Genomic DNA, 27110 nt, shown 5'->3' on the forward strand with positions numbered 1-27110 from the left:
ATGTTTCATAAAGCATGGCCTCAATCCTGTCCCCCTTACTTGTTTAATGACATCACAAAAAGTGACTTATCACCAGGTTTTTGTTTGGTATAAGCAACAAAAAAGGTTGAAACTAGTGAAGCAGGAGCTGCTTACCTTTTCAGAGCAGCTGTGTTCACACTGGGTTTTTTTGTGGGGTCAGTTGCTCAGTGCCAAGTTTTCTGTGTAGTTATTTGTTGACTGTTGTTTTGTTGTTGTTTTCCCTCTGGCAATGGCCTTGCCTGTTTTCTTCAATTTGTCGTTTATGATTTCTCCCTTGATATATTTTTACATAATAGTAGTAAATTAAATCAACAATTTTACTAGAAATTTTATTCACGTTGGTATAACACTTGCTTTCACTATCTTTATATCTTCTGCAGGCATATCATTTTCTCTTGTTTCTACAAGTCCTATTCTCTGTACAACCTGCATACCACTAGAAACACGTCCAAATATTGTATGTTTACCATCTAACCACTGGGTGGGGGCTATTGTAATGAAAAACTGACTACCATTTGTGTTTGGTCCACTGTTTGCCATTGATAAAATTCCTGCACCTAAAACAAACATAAAATGAAATAATAGCAGTATTAATCACAAAGACAGAAGTTAAATATTTTCTATTTTCTATGTACATGTATTACATTACTATTCCTGACAAAATAATTGTGATTCATATACCTTAAATTAAGTTTTTTTGGTTGTAGTTTTATTTTAGTTTATTTGGTGCATCCAATGAAAGTGCCAAAATTAAACACATGAAAATAAAGCAAGCACTAAAAATTGAAACGCCAAAATCGCGGACTGGTACGACGATATCGTAATGTTAATTGTTGGGGAAAATATCTTATGCTATTATATCTTCCGTATATTTCCTATAATTTTATACATAGCCAAATCTGCAAATAAATACCGGGTATAATTTGACAACAACACTATATAATTTTTACTTAATTGTCAATTTTCTGAAATTGGTAAGAAAACACAATATGAATTTGTTTTCACACATGTCATAAATATGCCAGGCTATTGCTGATTAGACGCTGTTATTGGTAATTAGAATAATAATCCTGTAATCCTTTGGTTTACTCCTGGTTTGCCTACATTTAATTATACCAATTATCTATTAGTAAAGAAAACGAAAAAGACAAAAGGTTTAATGAGCGTACAATTGTATAGTCTGTTCCAACTTTATAGGTATATAGTTTATCTGTGTTTTCTACATATTCAGGTATTTTTCATTTTGTAGTTCCATTTTTATTTGTAAAGATGAATAATAAATAAATCAAATATTTTTTTTCTCAATAATTTAATTCAATTCAATCGATTCATTTAACATACAAAACAATGGCATTCAATTTTCATTTATAAAAGTGTCTTAATAATTCATCAGTTACTAAATGATTATGATATAAATTCACCAATACATGATAAAGTTTTCTTTTATTGCAAACATAATTTATATCATTTATGAATAAAATGTATACATGCATTGCATAAGAAAATAAATAAAGCACTATAGTCAAAATAAGTAATATGGGGCACTATATGTTTAATGATGAAAAATACAATATTTTATATATATTTCAAAAAGAAACAAAACATTATATTCACGAAGTCACAAATTACAATATTTCACAAAGTTATTCAGTTCAAAAGAAGAAGATGGGATGCTGCATCAGAGTAGTCTATCACGTTGATGATTCCTTGTTGGTATCTGTCTTTCAGTGGTTGGAGCCTGGTGTTTAAACTCTGTATCGTCTTGGGCTTTCCCCGATGGTATATTTCGTTAGTGCCTGTGTCTTCTTGGCTAACTTGATGATCTCGTGTATGTTGGGGTGGGCATTATGTAGTCTCTTCTTAATTTTGTTGTGTCCTCTTTCTAGGTGGTTGGTGGTGCGGGGTCCTTTCAGTGTAGTAGTGGTCCCATAAAAAGTGGTATCCTTCAACCCAAAACTCCGTCACGTAATCAGTAAATGATGTTGTAGCGGTTATGTTATCAGCTTCACAAATGTCTTCTAAAGTGGCAAACCACACATCCCCAACAAGGTGGGGTGGAACGAGAGGTTATACTGCGGCTCATCGTTTAAGTCGAGTGATGTCTTCATTTTCTTTATAGTATGACTGTAGTCCACATTTCTGTGCATTTTGTATAATACACTTGGTAAAGTGGAAGAATCAGCCTATTACTGTTACCCCTGGGAACACTATCCATGCTGCATTGCTGGTTGCTGTCTTGTTATCGATAAACACTGGTTCTGGTTCAAGTTGTAATTGATGTAGTTGAACGATATAACGTATGTGGCTGAAGGGCGTATTTAATTGCAAAAAGAAATCCTAGCTTGGATGCAGATTAAAGTTCAAATGATGTCATTTGTAAAGCTTGGCTACTGAACAGTTGCATTTATATTCTATTTGTTGGAATTAATTGAATTTTTTTTTATATCAAATTTCAGAACAAAGTAGTTATTAAAATAAAAGAAAAATAAAAAATAAGGTAAATAAATAAAAAGAAATGACACTTATTTTATTCTCAAGTTTCATTACTTTACTTTTTTTTTCAGAATGTATCAACAATTTAAAAATTCGGTTAAAATAATAAAAATATTTGTATATATTTTTTGATATTTGTCAAATTCAATACATTTTCCTGGTAAACTCATTAAATATTTTTGCATATTTTCCTTGATTTAATAGTAGAATTAAGTATCTTTTATAAAATTTTATAGGTAAATTAAAGGTAGAATAAATGTGGATAGTGTCCACATGTGGACACAGATGATGACCCAGCTTGCATATCATATAGTTATAAAGGGACATAACTGAAGAACGGTAAAAGTGACGAGTTTTGTGGTAATAAGCATTGTGTTTAAGTCTCATAACATTTGTTTGAGGATAACTTAAGTAGAGAACAGAAACTAAAAATTCAGCAATTTTTCTATTTGTAAACACGCATAACTCTAGAACGGTTGTGTATAAGTTTTATAACATTTGGTTGAGACAAACTAAAAAATTCAGCAATTTTTATGTTTATAAAGGGACATAACTCAAGAATGGTAAAAGTGTCGCCACCAAATTTCGTACTTAATCTGTATTATGTAGTAATAAGCATTGTGGATAACATTTTGTTGAGGCAAACTTAAGTTAGAAAACGGAAATAAAAAATTTGTACTTGATCTTAGTTTTGTGGTAATGAATATTGTGTATAGGTTTCATAATGTTTGGTTGGGGCAAACTTAAGTTACAGAATGGAAACTAAAAATTTTGCAATCCTTCGATTTATAAAGGGGTATAACTCAATAATGGTTAAAGTGACACTACCCAAATTCAACTTGATCTGTGTTTTATCAGTGGAAGTCAAAATTAAACATTGCATTGTATAAAGCATTGATTGTAGTTGATTCAACTATACTCATGGACAAAGGAAGATAACTCCAATTTTAAAAATTACTTGATATTTAAAAGAAAATAAAAATTTTGCAATTTTTCCATTCATAAAGGGGCATAACTCTAGAACGGTTAAAGTGACTTGATTTGTGTTTTGTGGTAATAAGCATTGTGTATAAGTTTCATAACATTTGGTTGAGGCAAACTCAAGTTAGAGAACGGAAACTAAAAATTTTGCAATTTTTAAAGGGGCATAACTCTAGAACGGTTAAAGTGACGCCACCAATATTCAAACTTGATCTGTGTTTTGTGGTAATAAGCATTGTGTATAAGTTTTATAACATTTGGTTGAGGCAAACTCAAGTTAGAGAACAGAAACCAATTTTGGGACGTACAGACGGACGTACAGATGGACAAGGGTAAAACTTAATGCCCCCTCCGCTACGGCGGGGGCATAAAAATATGACTATAATTAAGAAATAAACTATAATTGTTAAAACAACAAAACACCCTATGTTTTTATAAACCTGCAATTAAATGTGGGCAAACCAGGATGACACCGATCCTTTATCTTCTATTAATTAACATATACTGCCAGAGGAGTAAGGATTAAAATTTAAATCCTTGATTGTCAATCATTAACATGTACTGCAATAGAGATAATGATTAAAATTTATTTCATATGATTTTTGTAAAAAATAAATAATCTATTTAAAATCATTCTTTTAGCTTTCAATCCTGAGATACAGAATTATTTGCAATTGCATTCGTATCCGATTCCTTCAGTTTATTAACTTTGTCGTGTTTCTAGTCTGTGTAGGTCAATAAATGTAAACAGGTAAATAAGGGCAAATATGAATGAGCTCACACACTAATATTGTTCCAAAATTAAACACATCAGTTGGACGAAGCACCAAAATTACTCCCCACAATTTCTTTTTAACCCCCCACCCCTCCTTTTTCCCCCCAAAAAATTCTTTCCCTCAAGATATGGTCATAATCTCAATTCAAATTTCCAATGGAATTTGCAACCATAATTACCCATTTAAATTTACCAAAATAAAACACATGCCTTTCGAGTGAAACCGCCAAAGTATCCTGACGCCAAAATTTCCCAATTTATGGTATTCATTGAATCAGATGCAGAAGCCTATCTTTGCTACTGATAAGTATATTATAATATGCAGGCATGTTCAGAAAATGCTATTGATGACTAAAACTTACATTTTCCCAAAAAATTTTTGAATGAAAACTTTGCAGTTTGTCATTTCTATCACCTAGTGAGCATGCTTACATATATAATAATCGAAAGGTCTTAACTGGTACCTAGTTGTTACAAGGTCCATTATGAAGAACATACTATTTATTTTCAGAATATTTACTTAAGCTCCATGTAATCTTCATTTCAATTTATCTATACAATTTCATTGGCTTTTGTTTATTAGAATTTTATTTTGAGATGACTTGTAGACTTGTGAATTTTCAACTTTGCATGAGCAAACTGATACTTAAAAATTACTTCCATTAAAATATAGATATTCAATGATTTCTGAAACTAAAGTCAAGGTCGATTGACACCTTCAAATGCACATATTCTTTTCACAGAAAAATGTATAATGTATTCACATATGAACTGCTGCTAATGCATCCTCTCACCAAAAAAAACTGTCCTGATAATATGAATGTGAAGATGAAGTAAAGTGCATATAACATATGACAAACAACCTTGATACAGTTAACTGATATATATTTTCCTAAGAATTAGAGACGATGTTTAGATACAAATCGATTTCACTATTGTTCCGTAAATGCAGTCGCCATCAGAAAAGTAATATAGAAGTTCTGTCTTGTTACCAGAAAGACAAAACCACCTTCTAGAATTTATTCAAATTTTGTAATTCAATTCATTTGTGGAAATATTGCTATTTAAACAAAACAATAAACAAAACATTAGTGAGAATTTGAAAAAATATTTATTTATTCTTAAGATATATATTGGAATAACTACAGAATTATAGACTTATTCATGAATCAAAGAACCTGTCTGCCAGTGGAGATAATATTGCACATAAATGTTCAAATCAGGGGGAGTAAATTTAAAGTTTGTTTTTTTTTTAATTTCAACTGAACAATAAAAGTTATCCACAATTTCATTTTTATTTTCTGAAAGTTTGATCTAAATAATCTCTTCTACAACAAATTTTACTTTCCATTAACAAAAATTTGTGAAAGAATTATTTTCCCTGAAAAAATCTATAAAAAAATGAAATTTATAACCATATCTTTCTAGAAAGTAAATAACATATGTTTTTTTATCAAATCAGTTTATTAAATTATTTTACATTTAAGTCTTAACATGAAAGTTGAATAAAATTAAAATTCTTGTGTAGAAATTCCAATAGGGAACATATTTTACATCATAGTAGTAATTAAGCAATTTTTTAGATGTTTCAGCCACTGGCCGTCTTCAGTTTCTCTTAATATCCTTAATAACCTACATGGTTATCTAAAAATAGAAAAATATATATAACAAAAGTGCACACACAGAAATGTCTCGCCTGCTTTACTGACCATTGATTTTTTGTTGTAAGTCTTAAAGATAAAAGTTTTATTACATTGTACAAAATTACAAATATCACATAAACTTTACATTTTTAAAGATCCATGAAAATGAGGTCAAGGTTAGATAAATCCTGTCAGACAAACATGCACACCTAACAATTATTTCATACACCAAATATAGTTGACCTATTGCTTATGGTAATTGAAAAACAGACCAAAACAAAAATTTTTAATGTTGACCAATGAACCATGAAAATGAGGTCAAGGTCAGATGATACCTGCCAGAAGTGTACATCTTACAATTATTCCATAAACCAAATATAGCTGACATATTGCTAAAGTTTGAAAACCAGACCAAAACCCAAAAACTTAAAATTGGCCAATGAACTATGAAAATGAGGTTTAGGTCAGATGATACCTGCTAGACAGACATGTACTCCTTACAATCATTCCATACACCAAATATAGTTGACCTCTTGTTTATTGAACTTAAAACAAAACAGACAAATAACACAAAAACTTAACATTGACCAATGGACCATGAAAATGAGGTCAAGGTCAGATGAAACCTGCCAGACTTACATGTTAACCTTACAATCATTCCATACACCACATATAGTTGACCTACTGCTTAGAGTATCTGAGAAACAGACCTAATCAAGTAACTTTAATCTTGATCTTGATGTATGGATACCCCATATCCCTTGTTTTTCTATTATGAAGACGCTGCAAGGAACCCATATACCAAATGTAGTTATCCTATTACTCATAAGTGAGAAATTCTCATGACAAAATAAACCAAAATAAATTGCTTCGCCGAGCGCAGCTGGATACGACCGCAGAGGTTCAACCCTTAACAGTTGGGGCAAAAATGGACGCAATATTCGCGCTTGATACAGGTCTGAATTTGGATTGTAATTAAATATTTGACACAAAAAAAGGTTTCTGACACAGAATAACTGTATTCAAAGAACTTAGAATTGGTTATATGATTTGAATTTATATTCAATTTTTTGCTTTTGTGCAATACACTTTGCTGTTGTGAATTGACCCCCCTCCCCCCACAGAAAAAAAAAAAAATTACCCCCCCCCACCTTTTTTTTTTGCTTTAGTGCAATACACTATGCTGTTGTGTATTAACCCCCCCACCCCACAAAATAATAACATTTGAAGAATTTTTCTTTTTAATTTCGGAAATCTGAAATGAGAAAAAAATTGACTCCCCACAATTTCTTTTTGACCCCCCACCCCTCCTTTTTCCCCCAAAAAAATTCTTTCCCTCAAGATATGGTCATAATCTTAATTCAAATTTCCAATGGAAATTGCAACCATAATTACCCATTTAAATTTACCATAGTACTAACTTAATCTATTTTATAATAGAATTTAAAATATGGTGTCAAATCATTCATATGGATTTTTTGGTAAAAAAAAAAAGATGCAATATTTGCAGATATTATTACTGGTCTTCCTTTATAAATATGCATTTCTTTAAACATAATCTTAAAGCAACGTAAGGGAGGTAATCAAAACATTGTATTTGGATTACCTCCCTTACACTGCTTTTAAATTGTCTTAATTGTTCATTAACCATTACTTTATACTTTATTTAAAAGCAGTGTAAGGGAGGTAATTCAAATGATGTATTTGAAATACCTCCCTTACATTGCTTTAAATTATGTGTTGTACTAAAGTATTTGTCCATTAACCAGGACACCCTTGTTTTTCCCCCTTTTTTGCCCCTAATTCCTAAACGGTTTGAGCCATAACCCCCCCCCCCCCCCCTAAGCAAATCCTAACCATCCCTTTGTGGTATGATAACTTGTGGTATAATTTCAGAGAGATCCATACACAGTTCCACAAGTTATTGTTTGGAAACTAGAAAAATGCTTATTTTTGGCCCCTTTTTGGCCCCTAATTCCTTAACTGTTGGTACCATAACCCCCAAAATCAATCCCAACCTTTCTTTTGTGGTATTGAACCTTATGGTAAAATTTCATAGAGATCCATTCACTTAAACTAAATTTATTGTGTGAAAACCAATCTGTCTTCATACGACGACGATGCCGACGTCATACCAATATACAACCGCGGTATATAAAAAAATGTTTAAGCAGTCGCTTCACCATGAAAATGAGGTCAAAGCCAATGGACATATGACAATGGAAATTTTGTAGCATAAGGTGTCTGCATACATGGTATAAAGCATCCAGGTCTTCTACCTTCTGAAATATAAAGATTAATTCAAACAGTTTGCACTGCCACCAGATAGTTATCCCTATGTCTTGCATACTAGGGCTTATGTCGCAGGCGAGACAAAAGTAGTTAGAAAAAAATTACTGTATAGGAAATTTAGTGTTTATTTTGATTCAACTGGTCTTTAAGGGCTTTTAAACTTATTGATCCAGAAAATGCTCTTAAAACTGTATAAAGATGTAACTTTACACAAATTAATGGAAAAGCCATCTGATTAGTCATATTCGTTACAACTCATTACCTGTATGTTTTAATTCATTTGTGATTTCATCACCAAATTCCTTTCCATAAATAGAAGCTCCTCCTCTACCTGTAAATAAAATAATATTTAATTCTGCATTCAAAGTGGAAACATAATTTCCCATTATTTTGCTGTTTTAAACTTGAAAAAAATCTGAAATGTAAATGTAGTTAATTACCTGCTCTCCCTTCCATGTATCCTTGAGATAGAGATTGAGATGAGTTCAATAATGCCTGACAATTAATCTAAATATTCTTCCAAAGACTCAGTTACTTGAACATTGATACCAGTTCACTTTTTTCTAAAGACATGTTTACTGAATATACTAAACATTTCTTTACAGTTTCAACCATGTTTTCAATAGTTTCATATTTTGCTACTTTTATTAAAATGGTTTATTTCAAGACAAAAGCAGTGAGTAAGTGTTACCCCTATATTCCCAAACTTCTTTCTATTAACTTGAATAAGAATAGCACTTTTAATAACAACACAATTAATGAAGACAAGCTGATATGATCAAGAATGTTTTTATTATACAAAAGCACATGTCTCACCTGTTTTCTCCCATCAAGGTCAACTATAAAAAAAATATCTGCATGAAACTTTACACATTAAGGGGAGGCTACTGTTAATGTGATGCTGAACATTCAACATTCCTTTGCTATGCATTTTATTTATTATGATGTTGCAATCTTGTATTCTTGTTATTGAAATGAAAATTTGAATAATACAAGAAATGAAACAGTAGACAAATATTTGAATTTTGTTTGAGTAACTGCCTACATTTGCACTGCAGATGGAATAAATCATGTGAGACATTGTTTCCTTTTCCCAACATTATAAATTAATTTTTCTGCATCATTCAGTAGAACCTAAATGTTGTGTGGAAAAACTCTGAAGAATTCATTCAGAACCGGTAAAATCCCTGTTTGTTCAATGCATTTCTAACATGATGAGTCTAAATTGGCTGATTTGAAATTCCAGTTAATTCAAATTTTATTAGGTTCCCTTAAGGTTGTACTTATGTGAAATTAAAAAAATCTAGAATTTAAAATTGATACTATAAGTTGGAAGAGCATTAGTTAAGGAACAAAATAATCTAAAAATATTGATAGGTTATGCAGCTCCTTTTCGAGATATTTATTTTTTTTTAAATGGCGGTAAAAGGCTGAAACGGACTTTTACCTTATATTTGCATTGGTATTATTTGGGTCTCAAATCGAAAGAAAAGAAATCTAGAATCTGCTTAAATTTTGGTAAATGACCTTTTATGAGCTATTGAAGTCTTATATGAAAAGAAAAATTAGTGTTATGGGGCAAAATATTTTACCCTGTATCGTAGGGAAAAAACCGAGGAGTCCAAACATCTGACACAAATTCCTAAACCTGACCTAAGTACATCCTTAAGGAAAAATTAAACGTGAATTAACCACAATGTATTGAAGTTTAGGTACAAAAAATTTTAAAGGTTAAGAAAACACTTTAAGATTTGAAATACTGATTTAAATTAAATGGTCAAACCATGTTTTTATTGTGCATCAAAATGAGTTTCCTTAATTCATATCAGAATTAAATCAATTTGTTAGTATAACTATCAGAATGCATTTTTATTGTTTGTTGACACATTTGAAGATTAATCATAAAGAAAATTATGTTTTTTAGTACATTTATAAGATAATTAATAAATGAATTAGAAGACCATTTAAGCTGAGAAATAAATAGAATTATTAAAATTATAGTTAACAAATAATTTAAATTCAAAATAAATATCCTCACACTCATTATTAAAAAACAGTATCTTAGACTTCACTTACTACTGTACAATGCTGTAAATGCTGTCAATTCAGAAATTATTGCGATGTTTTTATTAATGCGAATATAGCGACTGAGTGTCTATCGCAATTATAAGAACTCGCATGCTGATAATTGATACATATAGCTGTATGCAGATTTTCAGATAATCTTGTATTTTTGTCCATTTTTCAAAAATCGCAATAATAAATGCATGCAATAATTTCTGAATTTACAGTATTTTCTTCTCATAAAAAATTAATGTGAAACTTAATTCGGATACTAAAACAAACCTGTTCCTGTAGGATCTCCTCCTTGAATCATAAAATCTCTGATGATTCGATGAAACTTTACACCATTGTAATATCCTCTTCTGGCTAACTCTGCAAAGTTTCTACATGTGTTAGGTGCATGTTTCCAATAAAGTTCAAATGTTATTGACCCTGCACTGAAAATGGAAAAAAAATCATCTATCTTCTGGAAACATGGCTAAAAGCTAAAAAATGTGACTACAAGATTCAGATACCTTACTCTATTAACTAAGAGTGCATTTGTTTCAAACCCAAAATTTTGTCATGGATGACTATCGTTTAGTAAACGTTAAGCTGCTAGAAACAAATACATCGTTTAATGACCTTTATCGACCCTGCGTAGTAAGACAAAAATAGATTACATACATGCACTGTAAACAAACAGGTAAAAGTGAGGAAAATGAATGAACAGGAGTTTGCAGAAACAACACATGCTCGTAATTATTTAAACGACAGATGCAGAAACAAATGTATCGTTTATACGTCTCAACGATAAACGATCAACGACTACGCGACTATTTTGCGTGTACATCGTCTATGTGAACGATGTCAACGTTGACCAAAAAATGTAAGAAACAAATGGATTAAACGACTACGCACGTAATAGTTTACATCGTTTAGGTTAGAAACAAATGCGCTCTAAGCCACTTAATAATATAAACAACAACTTAATCTGCACTTATCTCATTTTTTGTATCAAAAAGAGAAGGTGTGTCACAACAGAGATTCATATGTATCTGGTCAAATAAACCATTCAAGCATGAATTATTTGAATTGAAAATTGTATAGTTCATAACAATTTCTTATTTTTTTTTCTTATGTGTGTGTTTGTTTGATTATTTTGTAATTCTTTGTTTGTTATATTTCAATGTATTTCATGAGGGCCTCAGGGAAGATTAGTTTTGTAGTTAACTGTGTAACCCTCTTTAAATAAAGAATTATTATTATTATTAATTAAACAAAATTAGTTATGCTATATTAAAAGGCTACAGATGCAGATCTAGGATTTTGAAAAAGGGGGTGGGGGGCAACAAGCCCCGTGTTAGGAGTGAAAATTGTAAAAAGTGGGTCGGTCTTCCCACCACCGAACACCCAAAAAGACCTCAAACCCTACAGGAAAACAGTGACATTTCACAATAAAACAATAAAATATATAATATTACATAAAATATAATCCATTATCATTGTTTTCATACTTTTATGTGCATAATATTTGACATGTTTGAGAATCAAAACAAAAAAAAAAACTTTTTCTGGATTAAACAAAGTATGATTTTCTGATTTACATTGTGTATTCCCTTAGTATGTGTGTAGATGATTAGCCAGCCGTAAGCGGTTGAGCTAGGAAAGTACTTCTTTAGCTCAGTCTGTTAGAGCACTGCCTTGTAACACAGGAGTCCGGTTTCAAGTCACAGAGGAGTCAAAGTGATTTTGTATGTAGAGTCATGCTCTCCAGTTACAGTAAAAATATTTTATTTAATGTGAGATTACCACAATAATTATATGTAAAACATGTTGTTACTGTTAGACTAAAAGTGTACTGTTCTTACAACAGCCCTTGTAAGACTAGAAGACTGTTCTTTTTTGGTTCTCTGATAATCATTTCTTATTAATTTGGATGTATATACGGGTACCGGGTATGTACATGTATAAAAATATTCATCCTCGTTCAGAATGTAAGTAAAATATATAAATAAAGATGAAAACAATATATTTAGATGTGTTAGATGGTATTTTAATGTGTTCAGTGATGTTCAGCAGTGTGCAGTGGTGTTCAGTGGGTGAAAAGACTTACCGGTTAAAAGTCTATGCATTAACTATATTTGTAGCTCCATATCCCCTCCCCCTAAATCCCCCTCTGGGCTACTTATAAGGACTTTATCCAGTTTCACAGGTAGCAGTCAGGGGACTTACTTAAATGAGTGATTTTCTAAATCACTGATTTCAGTAACATTATGTCCATAAAGGTTGGAAGTAAGAGTTGTCTTTCTTGAATAATCACCTATTTAAGTAGTACAAATTAATCACTAGACTAAGTGATTTAATTTTATTGTAGCTTAAAATATAGAATACTAATGATCCAGGGACTAATTATGTTGCTAAAATTATCAGAACCAACATCTGTGATGATAGGATGACTGGGTCATGTCAGGTGATGACCTTGTACTAAATCTAGGATAATGACATAAAAATCACTTGTTTAAGTATCATACCTCAATTTCCTTCCAAAAAATCACTTCTTTAAGTATCATTATTTTAATAACCCCCACTAATTTCAACACCCCCGAACAGTGAAATTTTGATCGCGAACAGTAGAATTTTATTACATAATCTATAAGATGAAACCTTGAATTTTACAGGAAAAATACTCCCACTGCTAGGAAAAATCTGTTAAGAAAGTATCAGTTCATTATGTAAAGCCATTTTTATAGCATTTTTTCAACTAAAATAGAATTTGCAGCTAAATGATTGCATCAAAGGCATAAACCTTGCTGCTTAAATGAAGCAAAAAGTTCATTTTTTTCAATTTTACTAATAAAAAGATATTATCTAAACCTATGTTTTTAAAATTTTGGTAAAACTACAAAATCACAATTTGTGACAAAACTTCGAATTTGCTACTTAAATAAGTGATTTAAAAATCACTTATTTCAACAAGTCCCCTGACTGGGTAGTATCCGTCTCATAATAATTTTTGGAAACCAGGCTATATGTTGTTCGGGTTTGAAACAAGAAGTAAATAACGTAGTATATTTCCACTTTTGTCCTGAGTACTTTTTGATGATTTTTTAAATTATTTTTTGTCATCATTTCTTTACACTAGCATGACTAGTCACTATGTAAACATCATTATCACTGAACTAGTATATATATTTGTTTAGGGGCCAGCTGAAGGACGCCTCCGGGTGCGGGAATTTCTCGCTGCATTGAAGACCTGTTGGTGGCCTTCTGCTGTTGTCTGTTCTGTGGTCGGGTTGTTGTCTCTTTGACACATTCCCCATAATTTTCCATTCTCAATTTTATATTTGTGATCTTTTTTAGGTTTCTTGTAAAATAAACATTAGTTGCATACGTTGTGTCAAATGTTACGTTTGGGGGTTGCCAAGTTTTTGGTGGAATTCCAGAACTTGATGAAAGCGTCATATTTTAAATTTTCGTTTGTGTGTGTTTGGCTCGTTTTACCAGTGAGTAACTTCCCTTTACCGGCGCAATTATTTTCGCAAAAAACTGTAACGGGATTTTTCATTATTTTGTAAATTATTGGTATCTTGGATATTTGAATACTAAATATAATCTGCTAGTTATTAAGAAATATTTTAATACACATTGGTCTCATTTTAAAATATCCGAAACTGTCGGTACAAATTTCAAAACAAAGATGACAGACTTCTGATGATTTCCCCTGTGCAGACTAATCGTTTATTCAACTTTAACACCGAATTTCTAATCCATAGTTTTAACAAAACTTACTTTCAACAGCTTTATGACCATAGTTGTTTTATTGAGAATTATAGCAGTACAAATTTATAGGTAATTTTCAGAATTCAGAGAAAATTATAAGGGCCAAACTAACCATAAACTTAACTTAAGCCTGACTTATACCTAACCCTAAAACTAGCCCATACCCCAAAATCTAGCTCTAACCTCAAATAGGCCCTAACTCTTAATTACAGGGACCCCTAGTCTAAGGATACAAGTCAAATTAGCACCTCCACCCGGTCAATTTGGCAAATATAGAAAAAGTCAAATAGACCTTTTCGCTATTTTGGAATATGCGACGCTTGACCTGAAAAATCTGTGACACTTGAACTATTGATGTCATACAACAATCACTTTTCCATTGTTGCGTCGGACATTTTCTATTGTGACGTCAAAATTTTAGGGGAATCTTTGTGATGTCCCGTAATGTCAGACAAATAGCAATATGGTGTATGATCAGCACCTGGTCAAATCATCACCTATTTAAAGTCATTTCTGCAATTGGTTATTCAATTCGGCACCTAATATTAATTTTTTACCTTTTTCTTTCCTTATATGAGCATGATGAGGTATGGGGAGAATTGTTATTGGGGGTTTTTGTGGATATATATTTTATTGCTAAGCTTGCTGTAGAATTTTGAAGGTTAATTATAAAGATTTTGTACATTGTTAAAAATCAGCCCATTTAATAAAGCAGTTAGAATACACAATAAACAAGTTGCTTTCTTTAAAAAAAGACAAGCAATACGTGAACCCAAGACCGCTGACTGGTCACCAAAAAAATGTTGCTGAATTTTTGTTTGTTTTTTAATTTAAATGATTGACTGTGAAAGGAATAAGATAATGATGATGTTAAAACACCTTTATTTAAAATATGTAATTCTGTAGATTATTGCACAAGTCAGTTGAAAGCAATGTTGGATAGTTGTGAATAGAAAAGTGTATATATACAGCTACTATTTGAATTTACATTTTAAGGCTCGACTATTTTATTTATTACTTGGGAGTGTACATCATTTTTATTTCATAATCCTATTGCAAATCCCAGTTTCTGCAAACCGGATGTCTAATGCAAATTGCACAAACCAATCGCAATATAAATTTAAGCACTCAGTTTGCTTTATAATCTTAATGCATTTATTTTATCTATCATACCTTCATATTTTGTTTCCTGGATGGCTTCAATTATTCTTAACTCGTTATTGAAGCTGTCTGTACTCATGGTAGATGTTGTATAGATAAATTTAAAGTCCAATTTCCATGTGAAGTGAAACCCTGTGGCATGCAACTTACATGTATAAGGTTTCGTGTATTTTTCTTGAGAGTAACACACCAGCTTCATTGGGACCTCTTATATAGAGACTTATTTTGGTCTCCTAAAACATCTTAAATTTTGAGGATTTCCTGTTTTACTTAAATCAGTCAAAATATTCTACAGGAAAACTTGGTTTTGAATAATATCTTATTTTCAGAAATTTTATGAATACCTGAACACACTCTCAAAAGAACCAATTTACATAAAAAAGATATGTAGATATAAAAAAGATACCAGGATTAAAATGCTGAACGCCATGCGCGAGTTAAGACTACAAAGAATCATCAGTGACGCTCGAATAAAAAAAGTTAAAAAGGCCAAATAAAGTACGAAGGTGAAAGAAATTCAGGACCCAAAGTTTCGAAACAAAGGTTTTGCCGAACACATCTAAAGTAATCTATTCTTTGGGTAGAAAATCCTTAGCATTTCAAAAAGGTCAAAGTTTATAATAGGACAGTGACTCAATAAAGAAAAGAAAAGAGAAACAGCTAGAGGTCAGAATTCCGTAAGTGATGATGACCATGGTTGAAAGTCACATGTCAAACTCTTACTGCTGTGTCCTGAATTTAGATAAGAAAAGCGAAAATTCACATTCGTGAGTGAAAATAATATTTATGCATGCATGTGGTATTTTTTTGCGCAAGAAATACAATGTAGTAAATAGAAAGCATACGCACTGATACTCTGGATAAGAATACGCATTTCCGTCATCACATATATTAATCTAATAGTTGAATTCGGATATCAAACTACCTACCTCAAGTGTTTTGACTCCGGATTCATTGCCATTTAATCCGGAATTTGTGTGAACAGGGTGATATATAGTTTGAATGAACCAAGACGTGTAGGATAGCTGGTCAACACAATGAATACAGTTTTCAAAATCGTACCATAGTGCAAAGATTTAGATCCTATAGGGTTGAACTATTAAAACAAACAAATAAAAAATAATTGAAATTTTATAGTTAACATACATTAATTCCTGTTAATGAATTTTTTCCGATAATTTAGAATATAATATCATTAAACACAAATGTAAAGTTATTACGGATGGACATTTCATTTATCAAATTAATCTCTTCTTAAAGTCTAACATTCCACTATATGAATATATTGTTATACAAAATATAAGCAAAGACTTATAAATCCATACTAAAACAGTATAAAATAATTAACATAGTAATTAAATTTTGTTATGATTATTGTAAAATATTAATTACGTTTTTTTGTGGGATGCAAGGATTTCAAATCCTTGTGAGTTAAAACCATCCAAGTATTTGTTCATTCACTACCGTTTAAAATTTAGATATTTAGCTAACTTTGGGAACGCATCCATGCTCATTGGTGCTCATACGTTGCATATAATTTTCATAATTGTAACGACTGTTCAAACCTGTGAGACATAATGCACGTTTATATAACATTTTTAATTATATTCTATTAAGAATAAATTCAGTCTCAGTTGAAACTTCATAATGAATATTTTCTTGGTCTGGTAGTATCTATTATTAAATGAAATTTAGATATTTTTGACAGAAAAATCCTTTTGTTATGCCCCTGCCGAAGCGGAGGGGGCATTAAGTTTTACCCTTGTCCGTCTGTCCCAAAATTGGTTGCCGTTCTCTAACTTAAGTTTGCCGCAACCAAATGATACACAATGCTTATTACCACAATACACAGATCAAGTTTGAATTTTGGTGGCGTCACTTTTACTGTTCTAGAGTTATGCCCCTTTACAAATGGAAAAATTTAGCTTTTTCATTTTTTTTCTAAAAATATCAATGATGTCATTGTTCAAGTAATTTTTAAAATTGGAGTTTTCTTCCTTTGTCCATGATAGTTGAATCAACAACAATCAATGCTTTATACAATGCAATGTTTAATTTTGCCTTTCACTGATAAAACACAGATCAAGTTGAATTTGGGTAGTGTCACTTTAACCATTATTGAGTTATGCCCCTTTATAAATCGAAAAATTGCAAAATTTTTAGGTTCTGTTCTGTAATTTTAGTTTGCCCCAACCAAACATGAAACCTATACACAATACTTATTACCACAAAACTAAAATCAAGTACAAATTTGGGTAGCGTCTCTTTTATTGTTCTTGAGTTATGTCCCTTCATAATGTTGTATGCAAGCGGGGGCATCATCTGTGTCCATGGGGACACATTTTTCATTTATTTGATTATCTTTCTTCTTTCTGACCACTGTGTTTATGACCTAAGACGAAATATTTATAAAAGAAATATCGTTTTCTTAATTTTCTTCATGCTTATCGAAGTACCTATAGACACTTCCAATATATGAGCGTGAAGGGTTCACGCCAAAAAAAAAAAATTCTATGAGTAATTTTTATACGACCGCCAAATTTCGTATATTGGTACTGCGTCGTCGAAAGACATTTGGTTTCCGAACAATAACTTTTGTATTAATTAAAAGAAATCTATGAAATTTAAACACAAGGTTTATAACCACAAAAGGGGGGTTGGGATTGATTTTGGGGGTTATGGTCCCAACAGTTTACGAATTAGGGACCAAAAACAGTCAGGGGACTTACTTAAATGAGTGATTTTCTAAATCACTGATTCAAGTAACATTATGTCCATAAAGGTTGGAAGTAAGAGTTGTCTTTCTTTAATAATCACCTATTTAAGTAGTACAAATTAATCACTAGACTAAGTGATTTAATTTTATTGTAGCTTTAAATATAGAATACTAATGATCCAGGGACTAATTATGTTGCTAAAATTATCAGAACCAACATCTGTGTTGATAGGATGACCGGGTCATGTCAGGTGATGACCTTGTACTAAATCTAGGATAATGACATAAAAATCACTTGTTTAAGTATCACACCTCAATTTCCTTCCAAAAAATCACTTCTTTAAGTATTATTTTAATAACCCCCACTAATTTCAACACCCCCGAACAGTGAAATTTTGATCGCGAACAGTGGCATTTTATTACATAATCTATAAGATGAAACCTTGAATTTTACAGGAAAAATACTCCCACTGCTGGGAAAAATCTGTTAAGAAAGTATTAGTTCATTATGTAAAGCCATTTTTATAGCATTTTTTCAACTAAAATAGAATTTGCAGCTAAATGATTGCATCAAAGGCATAAACCTTGCTGCTTAAAAGAAGCAAAAAGTTCATTTTTTTCAATTTTACTAATGAAAAATATTATCTAAACCTATGTGTTTAAAATTTTGGTAAAACTACAAAATCACAATTTGTGACAAAACTTCGAATTTGCTACTTAAATAAGTGATTTAAAATCACTTATTTCAATAAGTCCCCTGACTGAAAAAGGGGCCCAAATAAGCATTTTTCTAGTTTCGAGACAATAACTTATGGAACGGTGTATGGATCTCTTTGAAATTATACCACAAAGGGATGGTTAGAATTGGCTTTGGGGTGTTATGGCTCAAACCGTTTAGGAATTAGGGGCAAAAAAGTGAGAAAAAACAAGGGTGTCCTGGTTAATGGACATTTGAGATCTCAAAAAACATGTTTAACCCCACAGCATTTTTGCGCCTGTCCCAAGTCAGGAGCCTCTGGCCTTTGTTAGTCTTGTATCATTTTTAATTTTAGTTTCCTGTGTATAATTTGGAGTTTAGTATGATGTCCATTATCACTGAACTAGTATACATATTTGTTTAGGGTCAGCTGAAGGACGCCTCCAGGTGCGGGAGTTTCTCGCTGCATTGAAGACCCATTGAATTACCTCCCTTACACTGCTTTTAAATTATGTATAAAGAAATGTTGAATTGTCTGGAGGTGATTAGCTGTCAATTTATATTTATTAATAATTTTAAAAATGCTGATTAAGGTATATTAATTTTAGCCATGATTATGTATGTCATTTTCTATTTTAAGACTTTTATGATGTGTTTAAATGGGTTATTATAGTTGCAAACTCCATTGGAAATTTGAATTGAGATTATGACCATATCTTGAGGGAAAGAATTTGTTTTGGATAAGGTGGGGGGGGGGGGGGGGGGGGGTAAAAAAAATTGGGGTGGGGGACAATTTTTTCTCCTCAAAATTTCAGAAATCAAAAGGAAAATTTCTTCAAATATTTTTTTTTTGAAAAAAAAGAGAGGGGGGGTAGGTCAATTCGCAACAGTATAGTGTATTGCACAAAGGGTGCTATAAACAGTTTCATATAAAAAACTAGGGGTTATTCCCCGACTAAAAATAACCATGGAGGGAAACCCCTGTTTATTTACTTAATTGGTGAAAAAGTATCATGTTTTTTGTATTTGATTGTAAAAATTAGTTAATTAGCTTTCAATTAAGACAGGTTGAATGATTGAAATAATTTTAAAAATTAGATTAGATATACATGTTTTGAGGGGAGACAACACTGTAAACATCCTGTTTTTTTGGCAGTGAAAATTGAAAACTTATTTGCAGCCACTGTAGCTCTTTTCGGAGCAGGAAACCGTACCCTGATACGCGATTTTTATACGACCGCAAAAAAATTTTTGTGGTCGTATATTGGTATGACGTTGGCGTCGTCGTCGTCGTCGTCCGGCGTCGTCGTCGTCGTCCGGCGTCGTCCGAAGACACTTGGTTTTCGCACTCTAACTTTAGTTTAAGTGAATGGATCTTTATGATATTTTACCACAAGGTTCAATACCACAAAAGGAAGGTTGGGATTGATTTTGGGGGTTATGGTAATAACAGTAAAGGAATTAGGGGCCAAAAAGGGGCCAAAAATAAGCATTTTTGTAACTTCCAGACATAACTTGTGTGTTAGTGTATGGATCTCTCTGACATTGTACCACAAGGTTCCATATCACTAAAGGAATGCTGGGATTGATTTTGGGGGTAATTGCCTCCAAATTTTAGGAATTAGGGGCCAAAAAAGGGGCAAAAAACAAGCATTTTTCTAGTTTCATGACAATAACTTGTGTGTAAGTGTATGGATCTTTCTGAAATTGTACTACAAGGTTCCATATCACAAAGGGAAAGCTGGGTTTGAGTTTGGGGGTAATTGCCCTAAACGTTTAGGAATTTGGGGCCAAAAAGGGGCCAAAAAACACATTTTTTTCTAGTTTCCAGACAATAACTTGTGTTCAAGTGTATGGATCTCTCTGAAATTGTACTGCAAGGTACCATACCACAAAGGGAAGGCTGGTATTGAGTTTGGGGGTGATGAATCATAATGGGGGTTCAAAAAATTTTGGGGGGGGATTTATTTTTTTTTCCTTTTTTTCTTTTTTTCCTTTTTTTCTTTTTTTCCTTTTTTGTTTCTTTTAAAATTTTCCATTTTAAGTTGGTTATTTCTGATTTATATTTAAAATCAAATAATAATGATATGGTAGGAGATACACACCAAACAGGATGTGTAAATTATTATATAATAAGTATTGTGCAATAGCAAGAAATTTTCAATTGCACAGTATTGCACAATAGCAAGAAATCTTCAATTGCACAGTATTGCGCAATAGCAAGAAATCTTCAATTGCACAGTATTGCGCAATAGCAAGAAATATCCAATAGCACAATATTGCGCAATAGTAAGAAATTGTCAATTGTACAGTATTGCGCAATAGCAAGAAATATTTAATAGCACAGGATTGTGCAAAAGAAGATACTTCCTATAAATTGCTTATTTCTTGACCAATTTCAATGGGGTTTTATTCTTGATTTCATGGGGTTCTTTAATATGCTGAATCTAACCGTGTATTTAGTTTTTGGATTTTGGGCCCCGTTTTTAAATTGGTCCACATTGAGGTCCAAAGGGTCCAAAATTAAACTTTGTTTGATTTCATCAAAAATTGAATTATTGGGGTTCTTTGATATGCCGAATCTAACTGTGTATTTAGATTCTTAAATTTTGGTTCCGTTTTCAAATTGGTCTACATTAAGGTCCAAAGGGTCCAAAATTAAACTTAGTTTGATTTTAACAAAAATTGAATTCTTAGGGTTCTTTGATATGCTGAATCTAAACATGTATTTAGATTTTTGATTATGGGCCCAGTTTTCAAGTTGGTCCAAATCGGGGTCCAAAATTAAACTTTGTTTGATTTCAACAAAAATTGAGTATATGGGGTTCTTTGATATGCTGAATCTAACCATGTATTTAGATTTTTGATTTTTGGGCCCCGTTATCAACTTTGTCCACATTGAGGTCAAAAGGGTCCAAAATTAAACTTTGTTTGATTTCATCAAAAATTGAATTATTGGGGTTCTTTGATATGCCGAATCTAACTGTGTATTTAGATTCTTAAATTTTGGTTCCGTTTTCAAATTGGTCTACATTAAGGTCCAAAGGGTCCAAAATTAAACTTAGTTTGATTTTAACAAAAATTGAATTCTTAGGGTTCTTTGATATGCTGAATCTAAACATGTATTTAGATTTTTGATTATGGGCCCAGTTTTCAAGTTGGTCCAAATCGGGGTCCAAAATTAAACTTTGTTTGATTTCAACAAAAATTGAATATATGGGGTTCTTTGATATGCTGAATCTAACCATGTATTTAGATTTTTGATTTTTGGGCCCCGTTATCAACTGTCCACATTGAGGTCAAAAGGGTCCAAAATTAAACTTTGTTTGATTTCATCAAAAAATGAATTATTGGGGTTCTTTGATATGCCGAATCTAACTGTGTATTTAGATTCTTAAATTTTGGTTCCGTTTTCAAATTGGTCTACATTAAGGTCCAAAGGGTCCAAAATTAAACTTAGTTTGTTTTTAACAAAAATTGAATTCTTAGGGTTCTTTGATATGCTGAATCTAAACATGTATTTAGATTTTTGATTATGGGCCCAGTTTTCAAGTTGGTCCAAATCGGGGTCCAAAATTAAACTTTGTTTGATTTCAACAAAAATTGAATATATGGGGTTCTTTGATATGCTGAATCTAACCATGTATTTAGATTTTTGATTTTTGGGCCCCGTTATCAACTTTGTCCACATTGAGGTCAAAAGGGTCTAAAATTAAACTTTGTTTGATTTCATCAAAAATTGAATTCTTGGGGTTCTTTGATATGCTGAATCTAACCATGTATTTAGATTTTGGATATTGGACCATAATAGGTGAATGTCCAATTTAAAATTTTTAAGTTCTTAGACCACATTCAATCTGTGTTAGAAACCTATGCTGTGTCAAATATTTAATCACAATCCAAATCCAAAGCTGTATCAAGCTTGAATGTTGTGTCCATACTTCCCCCAACTGTTCAGGGTTCGACCTCTGCGGTCGTATCAAGCTGCGCCCTGCGGAGCATTTTATTTTTAAAAGGCCAGGTAAAAACCTATGAATTTTATACAGTTTTGATTATGTAAAATGTGCCTGTATCATGTCTTCATGGGTATGCACATAACCTGATTTGAGTTTTTTTATGTTCAGATAAGGCCTTTTTTTCCCCATGTTCTCTGGATGGAACTTTTTTAATACATTAAAAGTACACTTTATTTTTATTTCATTATAAACTAGAGAAAATTCTGATTCCAGTGATATCTAGTCTTATACAAGTATCTTCATTAATCATTCCACCACTAAGGGTCACTTATGCATGGTCCCTCAAAATATGACGTCATAGAAAAAAACTGTTGATTGCACCCAAAAGCAAAAAATTTAATATAAATTCAAATCATATAACCAATTCTAAGTTCTTTGACTACAGTTATAATGTGTCAAATATTGAATTACAATCCAAATTCAGACCTGTATCAAGCGCGAATATTGTGTCCATTTTTGCCCCAACTGTTCATGGTTGGACCTCTGCGGTCGTATCCAGCTGTGCTCGGCGAAGCAATTTATTTATATTGGTTATCACTTTAAAAATTTATGAACTTATACCGACTACAAACAATAACCTGTTTATTCTTTTAACAATTTTGAGGTAATTTATGATGTTTTATAATTAAAAAAAAAACCTTAAATTAAACAAAGAAGCCATTTATACCCAAGCTGTTGCTTAATCCACAGATGAGGATAAAAACAAATTTAATCGTTGTAATTGGAATTTTTTTTTCTTCATTACTTGTCTACTTGTATAAAATGAATCATATATTAGGCCAGGGCTTTTTAATTTGTTGGTTACATATTTTTCACATGAAAATGTCAGGTCAGTTGATCGGAAAAAAAATTAAAAAAAATATCTTACAAGACATAAATATGTAATGAATAAATATATATTTCAGCTTACTAACAATATGTTTGGCATGCTACTTTGTCTTCATTTCTTAAATTTAGTTCCAAATATTATTGCTCAGCTGTTTTAAACATAAAATGCATGCCATCGTCATATAATATTGAAAATTTGAAATTTTACCATAAGGTTCAATACCACAAAAGGAAGGTGGGGATTGATTTTGGGGGTTATGGTACCAACAGTTAAGGAATTAGGGGCAAAAAAGGGGTAAAAAATAAGCATTTTCTAGTTTCCAGACAATAACTGTGGAACGGTGTATGGATCTCTCTGAAATTATACTACAAGTTTCCATACCACAAAGGGATGGTTAGGATTTGCTTTGTGGGGTTATGGCTCAAACCGTTTAGGAATTATGGGCAAAAAAGGGGGAAAAACAAGGTTGTCCTGGTTAATGGACAAATACTTTAGTACAAAACATAATTTAAAGCAGTGTAAGGGAGATAAATCAAATACATCATTGAAATTATCTCCCTTACACTGCTTTTAAATTATGTATAAAGTAATGGTTAATGAACAATTAAGATAATTTAAAACAGTGTAAGGGAGGTAATCCAAATACAACGTTTTGGTTACTTCCCTTACACTGCTTTTAAATTATGTTTAAAGAAATGCATATTTATAAAGGAAGACCAGTAAAAATATCTGCAAATGTTGCATCTTTTTTTTTTACAAAAAAATCCATATGAAAGATTTGACACTATATTTTAAATTCTATTATAAAATAGATTAAGTTAGCACTATGGTAAATTTAAATGGATAATTATGGTTGCAAACTCCATTGGCAATTTGAATTGAGATTATGACCATATCTTGAGAGAAAGAATTTTTTGTGGGAAAAAAGGGGGGGGGGGGGGGGGGGTTAAAAAGAAATTGTGGGGGGTCAATTTTTTCTCATTTCAGATTTCAGAAATAAAAAAGAATTATTCTTCAAATATTATTTTTTTTTCAAATTTCAAATATTAAAAAATTTCAAGAAGTAATCTTTAATTGCACAGTATGGCGCATTAGATTTGTAAAATCTTTGACCACATTTATTTATTTGTTATGCCGAATCTAACCGTGTATTTAGATTTTTAATTTTGGGTCCAGTTTTCAAATTGGTCTACATTAAGGTCCAAAGGGTCCAAAATTAAAATTTGTTTGATTTTAACAAAAATTGAATTTATGGGGTTCTTTGATATGCTGAATCTAAACATGTATTTAGATTTTTGATTTTTGGCCCAGTTTTCAAGTTGGTCCAAATTGGGGTCCACAATTAAACTTTGTTTGATTTCAACAAAAATTGAATATATAGGGTTCTTTGATATGCTGAATCTAACCATGTATTTAGATTTTTTATTTGTGGACCCCACTATCAAATTGGTTCATATTGAGGTCAAAAGGGTCCAAAATTAAACTTCGTTTGATTTCATCAAAAATTGAATTATTGGGGTTCTTTGATATGCCAAATCTAACCGTGTATTTAGATTTTTAATTTTGGGTCCTGTTTTTTAAATTGGTCTACATTAAGGTCCAAAGGGTCCAAAATTAAACTTAGTTTGATTTTAACAAAAATTGAATTCTTGGGGTTCTTTGATATGCTGAATCTAAACATGTGTTTAGATTTTTGATTATGGGCCCAGTTTTCAAGTTTGTCCAAGTTGGGGTCCAAAATTAAACTTTGTTTGATTTCAACAAAAATTGAATATATGGGGTTCTTTGATATGCTGAATCTAACCATGTATTTTGATTTTGGACATTGGACCATAATAGGTAAATTAAAAAAATTCAAGTTCTTAGACCACATTCTTTCTGTGTCAGAAACCTATGCTGTGTCAAATATTTAATCACAATCCAAATTCAGAGCTGTATCATGCTTGAATGTTGTGTCCATACTTGCCCCAACTGTTCAGGGTTCGACCTCTGCGGTCGTATCAAGCTGTGCCCAGCGAAGCATTTTATTAGATACGTAAACCTACGGATTATTTTAAATTTTTATTTTATTACAACACAATGTTTAATCAATTCTGTTAATGTTTAATGCATTTTATTACATAAAAAAGAACCATATACCAACAAATTAAAAAACCATTGCGTTAAGTTTTGCACCAATTTTGTATGTTTACTAGCAATGTGCAGGAACAAATATATGTTGACACCTCAAAAAATATGAAAAAAACAGAATCTTCAATAGTTAACCATCAAAACATAATGTTAATTTTGAAATAGCTACCTCGGGTGCCGAATTAACCAGGTCCTGATTTGACAAGATACCAAATTGACTAGAATTCCTAATCCAAATAATGGGCTACTTGATGTTTATACACCTTATCGCTATTTATTTGCCATTACTGGATTTCACAGACCTTCATGTAAAATTTTGACATCACAAGAGAAAAAGTCTGATGCAACAAAGGAAAAGAGATTGCTGTCTGATGTCAATTGTTCAAGTGTCGCAAATTCTTGGGTTGACTCAAGTGTTGTAGATTCCCAAATACTGATAAGGTCTATTGGAGCCATATTGAATATGGTGCATATTTTGGATGGAGGGGGAAATAGTAAGAAAGTACAGGAAAACCTATGCATATTTCCAAGCAACTGTTCTGTTGCAATGATATATAATTAATATTGAATAAATACAAAATAACATGCAGTTTTTATACGACCGCAAACAAATTTTGTGGTCGTATATTGGTATGACGTTGTCGTCGTCGACGTTGTCCGAAGACACATTGGTTTTCACACTCTAACTTTAGTTTAAGTGAATGGATCTCTATGAAATTTTACCATTGGGTTCAATACCACAAAAGAAAGGTTGGGATTCAGTGTTCCAGCTAGCATGAAATGGAGGGGCGCTGCGCCCCGCCCCCGAAATTTTGCACCCCTCTGCCTTTTTTAAGCGCCCCTGCGCCCCTCTGTGTCCTTTTGAAAAAAGTTTAAAAAACAATCTTTTTTCCTCATATCGTCGTCATTTTGTTGAGTTCTTTATACACACACTTCATTAAGACAACAGATTAAAATTGTTGACACTTGTTACCTGTATATAATCACCTATTTGATTAGAGTCAATTACTTAATTAGGTGAAATTTACGACCCTGTCTAATCCCTTTGCCCTGAAGCACCAAACATCCAAGTTAAATGAATTGATTTTTTAGCACCTGACGATGCAAAATAGAAGTTATAAAATAAATGTGAACGATGTTCATTTCTATTGTAATTGTTATTTATAAAATAACGTTCATTAAAAAAGAATCATTCCAATAGTATATTGTAAATCGTCAACACGCAAAATGCCGACAAAAAAAAGAAAAATTGACCAACTCGAAAATGACAAGAAGAAAATATCAAAGACTTGCCAGTCTATTACATCTTTTTTTCAAGAATAATGACCATCAAAGGTAAAAAAATAATTTAAGTCTTTACCTTTATGAAAAATCGAGAAGAAGAAAGGTTTCTATCAGATATCGCAATTGTTCTTCTATTGTAAATTCCGCCGATTACGGAGCACTCGAAAGTCCGATTTTTATATCATTTTTCTTAAATTGAAGTCCGTTTTGACTAACTTTAATATTGATATTATTAGATACGCTCAA

General features: G+C 31.8%; 2 protein-coding genes across 2 annotated transcripts in view; one reads left to right on the forward strand and one right to left on the reverse strand.

The window, feature by feature from the left end:
* Positions 1–326: 326 nt before the first annotated feature.
* Positions 327–13770, reverse strand: LOC127698390 (peptidyl-prolyl cis-trans isomerase-like 1). Its single transcript, XM_052201843.1, has 4 exons — positions 13643–13770; positions 10552–10706; positions 8468–8536; positions 327–578 (listed from the first exon to the last, which is right to left on the reverse strand). Exons 1-4 carry the CDS (start codon positions 13711–13713, stop codon positions 355–357), a joined length of 519 nt encoding a protein of 172 aa, XP_052057803.1. The 5' UTR covers positions 13714–13770; the 3' UTR covers positions 327–354.
* Positions 13771–13937: 167 nt separating this feature from the next.
* LOC127698347 (phosducin-like protein) overlaps positions 13938–27110 on the forward strand; it is a 29117-nt gene continuing 15944 nt past the window's right edge. The window contains exon 1 of the mRNA XM_052201762.1: positions 13938–14100. The gene's annotated coding sequence lies outside the window, so the exon portion shown is untranslated. The remainder of the gene's footprint in view (positions 14101–27110) is intronic.

The sequence above is a fragment of the Mytilus californianus genome, unplaced genomic scaffold (assembly GCF_021869535.1).
Source record: "Mytilus californianus isolate M0D057914Y unplaced genomic scaffold, xbMytCali1.0.p SCAF_1, whole genome shotgun sequence".
Taxonomy (NCBI): domain Eukaryota; kingdom Metazoa; phylum Mollusca; class Bivalvia; order Mytilida; family Mytilidae; genus Mytilus; species Mytilus californianus.

What these genes read in the sequence shown, in the direction of transcription:
- LOC127698390 (XM_052201843.1), bottom strand. Translation starts at nt 13,713, where the DNA reads ATGACGCTTTCATCAAGTTCTGGAATTCCACCAAAAACTTGGCAACCC. An exon ending in AACGTAACATTTGACACAAC is followed by an intron (nt 10,707 to 13,642) that starts GTATGCAACTAA and finishes TTCCATTTTCAG; the next exon opens with TGCAGGGTCAATAACATTTG. An exon ending in AGGAGATCCTACAGGAACAG is followed by an intron (nt 8,537 to 10,551) that starts GTTTGTTTTAGT and finishes TTTTATTTACAG; the next exon opens with GTAGAGGAGGAGCTTCTATT.